At 36.4% G+C, this 10,595-nt stretch overlaps 1 protein-coding gene across 1 annotated transcript in view; it reads right to left on the reverse strand.

The window, feature by feature from the left end:
• Positions 1–7,089, reverse strand: part of CYLC2 (cylicin 2) — a 44,245-nt gene extending 37,156 nt beyond the window's left edge. The window contains exon 1 of the mRNA XM_062206722.1: positions 6,921–7,089. Coding sequence (XP_062062706.1) covers positions 6,921–7,089 — 169 coding nt within the window. The remainder of the gene's footprint in view (positions 1–6,920) is intronic.
• Between the last annotated feature and the right edge of the window lie 3,506 nt (positions 7,090–10,595).

The following is a 10,595-nucleotide window of genomic DNA, read 5'->3' on the forward strand; positions in this document are numbered from 1 at the left end:
TTGAATAATCTGAATAGATAACATACCAGTTTTTTTACCTTTGTGTTGTATTTTTGTTTTATTTTACTCATATTTTGCTTCAAATAAACTATTCTAAATCTGCTTTTTTCAGTTTTCAGGATACCTTGAGTACATCCAGTATTTGGAATTGTACAACATGGAAGTGAGAGTCCATGTTCCCCTTCTTGCAGATGCTTTAGGTACCTAGAAACAGTTCTTTTGGGTGCATTACAGATTTCTAGAAGATGGTACAGCAGTGATAAACATAGTTGAGATGGTCATAGTCTGAAGTTTCTCAGCAAAAGTGGAAAATTGATTGAAGTATCATCACGGTTATTTCCTGCCACCCTCAAATATACAATTTGACCTAGCTAGGAATTGTTACTACTGGCCACTGTCACCAACTGAATTTTCTGAGTTCATTTCAGAAAACAAATGAAAAGAAACATTTTCTGATTTGTATGTAATCTATTAAAATAGATATTGGAAGGGTATCAAGTATTATGGCAGAATGGAACACCATTACTTAGATATCTGAAATGAGACACTCAAAAGTTTAAGAATTTTTATAGATTCTGAGTTATTATTTTGTACCCCCAAAGAGATAAGATGTTGATTATTGGTTGTGTACCTGAAAAACCAAGAAACTATAGATAGAGAGTAAAAGGGATTAAATATCTGGAAAATATTTAATTTGTTTCTACCTGCCTGCAAGTAAAAGAGGGAAAATCTGGCTGATGTGTTATGCAATGTTGTTGATGCCCTGGTTCTAGATTCCTGGAACATCGTGCCCAGCATGATCTTTCAGTGATGAACTGCTGAGCATGGATTTGTATTTGAGAAAGAGGAAAACTGTTTTTTCAGAGTCTTGGTAGCCATATACATAGCATGCTTTAATACTGAAGTAATTTTTCAATCCCCCAATAACATGACAACCATTTTTGTTTTGTTTCAGTCCAAAATATTTCACAGTTCAGTTAACTTGTTGATTAGATCTTTTTTCAGCCTGTAGATTAAAGTAAACAGAAGTTAGTACCATGCAGGAAAGATTTATGTCTGAGTTTACATGCGTACAAAATGGAATTGTATCATCATCAAGATATGTGAGTTGCTATTATCACATAAGCATGAAATGGAGATTTCTAGAGAAAACCTAGAGAAACTCTGCCATTCCTGAGTCATGAACAAAAGGAGGTGGCTCAGTTAACTCATGAGCACATAGTACGAGAAGGGTGTTATCATGCAATCTTCCCAGATAATTTATATGTTAGAAAGGAGGGATGAAAAGCATAAGGTATTCTGCTCAGTATATATTTAAAATCTCAATTTTTCCCTGAGAGTTTATTACTATATACATATGTACATCCTTTTGTAGAAACACATACATACACACACACACACACAGAGAGAGAGAGAGAGAGAGAGAGAGAGAGAGAGGACATGTAATATAGCTGGTGGATAAGAAACAATGAAGGGGATTAGAAATTAAAATAACCGTTTTGATGGATGAAAGCATCTTAAAAATCTACATTTTACCATTGTTATTTACATAAAAGCTAACACATAGTGGAATGTGATTCAGTCATAAATAATAATGAAATTTTGACATTTGCACCACAGTGATTGGAAATGGAGATCATTATGTTTAGTGAAATAGGAAACACAGAAAGACAAATCTGTATTTTTCTCATATGTCAAAGTTTTAAAAAATCTGTATGAAATTAGAAAAGAGATTATTAGAGATCTGGAATTATTAGGGAATATGGGGTGGTAGCGAGATGTAGGACAAAGGGTACCAAAATGCAGTTAGATAGCAGCAATAGGTGCTACTGCTCCACTGCACAGTGAGTCAGCTATAGTTTGCAAAGAAGGCTTCATATCCTGTATAAAGAAATGGACTAGAAGAGCTGTTAGTCTCAAACCATGGAGGAAGGGTGGGGAGATGGGGATAAAGTTGTTGATTTGATCAGTTTATACTATATTCAAATGTTGAAATATTGCTGTGTGTTTAGGTATCAAATGTTAAATAAAATTTAACACATAAAGGAAACTGAAACAATCAATAAAGGTGTGCAAAGAACATGGGTATCTCTCTAGAACCTTGGTTATAAGTCTTCTAAAACAGAAATATGAGGCATAATATAAAAAAATATATCTAGTATCTGTAGTAACCATGTCTGTTAATAATATACAAGGTTAATCCCAAAGACAAACATTTCACTTATCAGGGGATACATAAATAACTGTATAAATTCTAATTCTGTAGAATACAAAGAAAGAGAACCATGGGATTATGTTTCCATATTGGACTAGAAAAAACCTGGTGAGGTGCTAACCCTTTATTTATGTACAATAAATTTTAAAATGTTATTTCCAAATAATAATCTCATTTTGAGGTTACTATACTAAATAATTGATAACAATAGTTTCCAACTTATACACTACTCTTTATCTTTAACTAATATATAAAAGTTGTATATATTCATGTGGAACTATCTGATGCTTTAGTATGTATATATATTCTATCCTATCGAAGTCAAAGTAAAATGTTTTTCAAACGTTGAAGACATTCAAAACCTTTTTTTGGGTTTTAAGGTATATATACCATAATTTTTATTATTTATAGTCACTGAGTCCACCAGAGCTTCTTTCTTCTATCAAACTATTTCTTAGTATGCATTAATCAAACAGAGATCATCCCTTTTCCCCCTGTACTCTCTCAGCCTCTGATAACCGCTACTCCTCAAATTCTATGATATAAACTTTTTTTAGATTCCTAATATGGGTGAGATCATATGGTACTGGTCTTTCTGTTCCTGGCTTATTTCATTTAAAATAATGAACACCTAATTCATCAATATTGATGCGAATGGCAAGACTTTACCCCTTTTCATGATTGAACAGTATTCCATCATGTATATGCACCATATTTTCTTTATGAATTTGTCAGTTGGTGAAAACTTAGGTTATTTTTATTTATTTTCCATTGTGAATTGAACTATAGTGAATGTGAGAGTTCAGATTTCTCTTTACAGCCTGATATCATTTTCAGTGGATACCTATCCAGTAGTGGAATTGCTGGATCATATGGTAGTACTATTTTAAATTTTTTGAGAATCTTGGTACTCTTTTCCACAATGGCTATACTAAGGTGCATCCTCACCAAGAGTGTGCAAGTGTTGCCCCTTCCCCGTTTACTCATCAGCCCTTGCTATCCTCTGTCTCCTTGATAATAACCATTCTAATTAGAGTTAGGTAATTTCTTTCTCTGGTGTTGGTTGCAATTTCGTGATGATTAGTGATATTAAACAATTTTTCATCTTTATGTTGGCCAATCATATGTCTTCCTTTGAGAAATGTCTATTTAGGTCAAATTTTAAATTCGATTATTTGTTTCATTGCTATTCACTCTTTTGGTCCTTATATATTCTGATTATTAACTCCTTTTCATTGAACAGTTTGAAAATATTTTCTCCCATTCCATTTATTATCTCTTCACTCTGTGTGGAAGCTTTTAAGTTTGATGAGGTACCCTATGCATATTTTTACTTTAATTTTCTATGCTTTTGGGGCTTGATATATAAAAAAAAATTTCCTAGTCCATTCAATGACCTGAGGAATTTCTCCAGTTTTATAACAGTTTCATTGTTGTAGGTCTTACATTTAGGTATAGGATCCATTTTGAATTGATAGTTGTAGTGAGTAAAAGGTGGGGTCTAGTTTCATTCTTCTACATGTGGATATATAGTTTTTCCAGCTTCATTTATGGAAAACATAATCCTTTCTACAACACATGTTCTTGACACCTTTGTTAAAAATCAGTTGGCTGGGGCCAGCACTGTGTTGCAGCAGGTTAAAGTCCTGGCCTGTAGTGCCGGCATCCTATATGGGTGCCAGTTCTAGTTCCAGCTGCTCCTCTTCCGATCTAGCTCTCTGCTATGGCCTGGGATAGCAGTGGAAGATGGAATAAGTCCTTGGGCCCCTGCACCCAAGTGGGAGACCCGGAAGAAGCTCCTGGCTTTGGATTAGCACAGCTCTGGCCATTGCGACCATCTGAGCAGTGAACCACTGGGTAGAAGACCTCTCTCTCTGTCTCTACTTCTCTCTGTAAGTCTGTCTTTCAAATAAATCTTTAAAAAATCAGTTGGCTGTGAATATGTGGGTTTTTTACTAAGCTCTCTGTTCTGTTCTGTTCGTCTAAATGGACCAATAACATGCTGTTTTTGTTTCTATTTTTTTTAATATATATTGAAATAATGTACTATAATGCCATCTGCTTTGTTCCTTTCCTCAAGATTGTTTTGAATATCAGGAGTTTTTGTGGTTCCATATGGATTATATGATTTTTTTTTCTCTAGTTCTGTAAAGAATGTCATTGGGATGATGACAGGGATTGTATTAAATATCTAAATCATTTTAGGAAGTGTGGATACTATATCAATCTTGATTCTACCAGTCCTTAAACATTTCCATTTCTTTTTGTTCCATTTAATTTATTTTAACAATGTTTTGTACACTTATTCCAGTGTTATTTAACCTCTTCTGTTAAAAGCATTTCTAGCTAATAATTTTATAGCTATTGAAATTGAAATTGCTTTCTCGACATATTTATCAGGTAATTCATTATTGATATAGGGCAATGCCACTGATTTTGTATGTTGAGCATATATCCTGCAACTTTGCTGAATTAATCTATTACTTTTATTCATTCTTCAGAGGATTTTGTAAAATCATATATCTGCAAATGTGACAATTTGACTTGCTTCTTTTTAATTTGGATTCCCCCCTTTTTTTCTAGCCTATTTACTCTGGCTAGGACTTCCAGTATTTGAATAGAAGTGGCCAAAGTGAACATCATTGTCTTTTTTAAGATCTCACAAAAATGCCTTCTGCTTTTTTCCATCCAGCATGAAATTTCCTGTTGATTTGTTATAAGTGATCTGTATTTTGCTGGGTATATTCTTGCTATATACAATTCCTTCAGAATTTTTGTCGTGAATCAATGTTGTCTTTTATCAAATACCCTTTCTACATCTACTAAGATAATCATATGATTTCTTTTTTTTTTTTTATTTGACAGATAGAGTTAGACAGTGAGAGAGAGACAGAGGGAAAGGTCTTCCTTTTGTTGGTTCACCCCCCCAAATGGCTGCTATGGCTGGAGCTACACCAATACGAAGCCAAGAGCCGGGTTCTTCCTCCTGTTCTCCCATGTGGATGCAAGGTCCCAAGCACTTGGGCCATCATCCCCTGCCCTCCCGGGCCACAGCAGAGAGCCGGACTGGAGGAGGAGCAGCCAGGACTAGAACCCGGCGCCCATATGAGATGCCAGTGCCACAGCAGAGAGCTGGACTGGAAGAGGAGCAACATAGACTAGAACCGGCACCCCTATGGGATGCCGGCACTGCGGGCGGAGGATTAACCAAGTGAGCCATGGCGCTGCCCCCATATGATTTCTTTAGTTCACCCTGCTGATAAGATCTCTTATATTTATTGCTTTGCATAGGTTGAATCATTCTTGCATCCCTGTGATGAATCCCATTTGATCAATATGAATAATCTTTTTAAGGTGATATCAGATTAAGTTTGCTAGTATTTTGTTGCATATTTGTGCACTTTTGTTGATACTGGCCTTTCAAATTGTCTTTTTTCCTTCTCCTAATTTGGGTTTTGTTTGCTCTTGTCTTTTTAGTCCCTTGAGGTGCTGCAATGGTTGTTAATTTGAGATTTCTACTTTTTTTGTATATAAGTGATTACTACAAATATTCCCCTGAGTATTGCTTTTGCTATATCACATTGATCTTTAAATGCTGGCTGTTATTTGCTTCAAGAACATTTCTTAATTTCCTTCTTAATTCTTTCCTTTATCCATTGGTTACTCAGGAGTAACTTGCTTAATTTTCATGTATTTTTATAGCTTCCAAAGATTATCTTTTTACTGATTTTTAATTTTCCTGGATTGTAAGAAAAGATAGTTAATGTTACTACAGTTTTTTTTTTTTAATTTGGTGAGATTTGTTTTGTGGATTACCATATAATCTATCCTGGAAATTAATTTCTCAGAAGAATGCGTATTATATGGCGATTGAATGGAATTGTTGGTAGATGTCTGTTATATGCCTATAAGAATGTGTATTCTGTAGTGATTAGGTAGAATGACCTTTGATATATATTTGGTTTCGATTGCAGTTTAATTTAGCTATTTCTTTGTTGATTTTTCTCTCTTGGTAATCTTTGTGTTACTGAATGTGTGCTATTATCATGATAGAGCCTATTTCTCCCTCTAGGTCTATTAATTGCTGCTTCATATATTCAGGTATTCAAATATTGAGTACATAAATATTTGAAATTATTACTTACTCTTGCTAAATTGACCTCTCCATTAAATAGGAACTGTTGATATCTCTTTTTACTGCTTTTCATTCAAAGTTTATTTTAGTTGATATAAAAATGGCTAGTCTTTTGGTTTTCACTTGCATAGAAGATCTTATTCTATCATTTCACTTTGTGTGGGGACAATCCTGTGCCTGGCTGGGAGACTGCCTGCCTAGCCCATGCAGGAGGTTAAGAGGGCATGGCGCACCATGCCTCCCAGGAAAGACTCTAGCCAGGGGCTTAGCACATTGAGACCCACACATGATTTGGCTGCTGGCAGGCAGCAGGGACCCCAGGCATTTCCCCTTCCCCCACCCCCTGTTGAAGGGCCTTGTGATTGTAAACTAGGTGAGCAGCTCCTGGGTGTGGCCCAGACCCATATGACCACCTGGAAGGCTATGTGATCTTCAAGCTGATTGGAGAAGTGTAGTGGCACCAGTATCTGTTATATCCTATAGAATTACTGTTGCTACCCTGAGTGAGCTACTCCCTTTGCTTGCCTTATAAAAACTTGTGCCTGATTGTTAATAAACAGACTTGTTTACCTAAACTGCCTCCGGTGATTCTAGTCAAATAATGCTGTTGCCCCACCATGCTGACAGTGTGGGCCTTGCAGGACGAGGCCGCAGCTGGTGCCAGAACAGTTAGAAGTGTAAGGTAGGCAAGGGTGGAGTCCATGGAGCCCACCCTGCTAGGTGAGGAGGCATTGCCCATTGGTCATCAGCTCCGACCACTCTCTACCACATGAGAAAATACCTCCATCTCTTTCTAGGGGCCCCTGCCATGATCATCAGCTCCTCATGTGGATCTTCTACTATTCCCCTGTGGTAATTCTCTTGGCTACCCTCATTTTCTCTCTGGGACTCTGTTATTGCCCTGTTGGACTGGTCTGTCAGTAGATGTATCTTTAGCTCTTTCTTTTGCTTTCCTGATTGATTGGTTACTCACTTTAGCCCTTCACTATGGACCAGACCCCAAGTAAAGACCTCAGGCCTAAGCTCTTGCAAGATTTGTTGGAAACTTTCGGCCTTAAACTGACACAGAAGGAAACTGAAAAATTTTGGGAAACTGCCATGGGCATGTATCCATGGCTTGAGGCAGTAGACATTTCTCTTTTCACCTTCAATTTCTTAAAAGTTTCACCCTCTGGAGAGCTACCAGCAGTGAGAGACACTGGAGACCTCTCACAGGCCCAACCCAGTTGCCCCTGGTTCAATGGAGGGACCCGACCACAGAAAAATGGAAGGGGCCTGATTCCCTCACAACAATGGGAAGAGGTTTCACTTGTGTCTTTCCAGAGATCGCTCCACAGCTTGTGTGTATACCGGCCGAAATATCAAACCCTGGACCCCAATCTCCAAAAACCAACCCTCCAACAAGCCAACTTCAGTGCCTTTCCCTGAACGCGCCACCAATGAAGAGACACCTAAAGAGGAGGAGGCCTGCCCCCTCCCAACATCAGTTGACATGGGGAGACCTCAAGAGTCTGATGGACCAAGCCCAATGCCTGCTTCTGACCCCCAATCCAATAGGTTCGCTGCTGGTGGTGCTGATCTGTGCAGCACTGATGTCAAACTCTCAGGCTGCTCATGCACAGTAACTGGACCAGACTCTGGGATCAGCCCTTCAAGGTACTGCTTTGGCAAACCTCCATTGTGATGTTCGCGACACAGTTATTTGTGTCACCAATTTGCCTGTCTAACTTGTCAGCCTATATCAGAGGCCCTTGGGATAAGGAATTTTCTCAGGCACACTTCATTTTAACTGAACAAATGCTAAAACTTAGTGCTACCCATGTTTCTATCCTGACAATTATCACCTTTACACGGGACTGGTTGATTACTGATGGGGACTCGTGAAATTTTGGTTCCATTCCTATGCGTTGATTATTGCAGTAGTGGTTGTTGTGGGTTGTGGCTTATTGATCTATTTTTTCCATGCTGTGCTAAGCAGGGTCACATCTACTGAGCGAAAGGCTGTTCTGCTAGCTATAGAGATAGTCTGCCCTAAAACAGGGCAGGGTTTGTGTATGTCCTTAAAGGTGAAGTGAATTTCTGGTAAACAGCACATAGTTGAGTCTTGGTTTTATTCATTCATCACTTCGTGTCTTAATTGGGAATGTGTTACTCATTTTCCATATAGTAGTTTTTCATTCTTTCTCCTCTTACAGTTTTTCTTTGTGGTTGATTTTCCCTAGTATTGTATTTTAACATCTTAGTTATTATTTTTGGTATATCTTTTATATATTTTTTGCTTTGTGATTATCAAGAGGCCTACACAAAACTTAATTTCTTTATAACAAGCTATGGAGCTGGAATTGTAGCATAATGGGTAAAGCTGCCTCCTGAGATTCTTGCATCCCATATAACACCAGTTAAAGTCCAGGGTGTTCCACTTCTGACCCACCTCCTTGCAAACGGCCTGGGAAAAGCAACAGAAGATGGCCTAAGTGTTTGGTCCCCTGCTTCCCACATCAGAGACCTGGAAGAAGAAGATCCTGATTCTTGTCTTTGGCCTGGCCCAGTGCTGGCAACTGTGACCATATGAGAAGTGAACCAGTGGATGGAACAACTCTCTCTATTTCTGTGTCTTTCCCTCTCTTTCTCTGTAATTCTTTCAAATAAATAATCTTTTAAAAATTACAGCAAATAAACTTTCATCATAAAGTTAAGAAAATAAACAAAAAAGAAAATTATAAAATACTAATAGGTAACTGTACACTTGCACTCCATTCTTTTCTGTATTTTGAAATATTGATATCCCATTTTACATTTTTCTATATTCTCTGTCATTTACTTACTAATATATTTATTTAATAGTTTCAATTTTTAGTCTTTACACTAAATGTGAAGTTTACATGCCAGGTTTATAATATTAAGACATTTGCTTTTGTATGATTTTCTTGCCAGAATCTATGTTCTAATAATTTCTTCTTATTCATCATCTTTCTTTCAGTATGAGCAAATCCTTTTAGCATGCTTACAAGACAAGTCTGGTGGTTATAAATTCTATCAATTTTTGTCTGGAAATATTTTACCTTCTCTTCATATCTTTAAGATAGCTTTGTTGGGTAGGGTATCACTGGCTGAAAGCTAGTATTCCTCTCCCAGTGGCAAAGTGTTCCTTTCCATGTTGTACTGCTGTCATTCAGGCGATGAGTGAAGCAGACAACTTTCCTTCTTCAGTGCATATATTCTTATTAGTATTAGTTTCTCTCACCTGGCTTCCTTAGCTCTTTTGAAGGTAGTTTGTTAAATGAATAGCTTTTTAAATTGATGTCTCTGTGGCAAATCAATCATTGAAGAGGCTTAGTCACCAACTTGCTCCAAAGCTAGACTTTGAAACATGTATACAATATAGACATGCACAAAGAACTATTTATAAAAGCAAAGTTTCCATGTGATTTAGTTTTCTGCTGTGAGGGAGCAAATAAATATGATGACAAAGCAGTATAAATGATAGCAGAGTTTTCAGATTATGCAATTTTCCACTATGAAAGAAAAAGATAAACAGTTATGACTGATTCACTGGTTAAAATGAATGATTTAGCTATTCAAATATCAGCAAGTAATATCTACAGGTTGAATGAAAAAGTAAAACTGAATATATGGAATATGAAACTTTTAAAAATTGGAGAAAAATGATACCATATCTCAGTTTTCTTATCTTTAGAGGGGAAACAATGTAAAAATTCTTACAGAGTGTAGGCATCCCATTTAAATGACTTCATGTATGTAAAGCAATCATCATAGTATTTAGACAAAGGAAAGCAATCAATAAATGTTTGCTATTAGCATACAAGCACAGATGCAAATATAGCAAAATATTCAGCTGGAAAATTACATGAATTTCCTTCAGCATAATGCTGACTTCCATGTGAGAAGATGCAAAGGTTAAATAGATTGGGGTTTAATCACTCAAATTTTAAATGTACTAAATAAATATTGAACAAATGTACCCAATGATGATGTATCTACTCAGTCTAAGTATAAGATTTAGTCTCTTTTATTATAAGTTCACAATACTTCATAAATAACTATGTTGCTTAAAAGAAAAGCATAGTAACAAAATGTCCAAGTTGAAAGATTTTTTTAGGGAGAAAAAAATGTTCTAGACCTACATATTAATACACATAAAGTTTGAAGTACAAGATAGTTTTTCTTTGGTAGTATTGAATCACAGCTAATATACAGTTTATACTATTTATTTAAAAAGAAAAT

This window comes from Lepus europaeus, chromosome 12 (genome assembly GCF_033115175.1).
Source record: "Lepus europaeus isolate LE1 chromosome 12, mLepTim1.pri, whole genome shotgun sequence".
In the NCBI taxonomy this organism is placed as follows: Eukaryota; Metazoa; Chordata; class Mammalia; order Lagomorpha; family Leporidae; genus Lepus; species Lepus europaeus.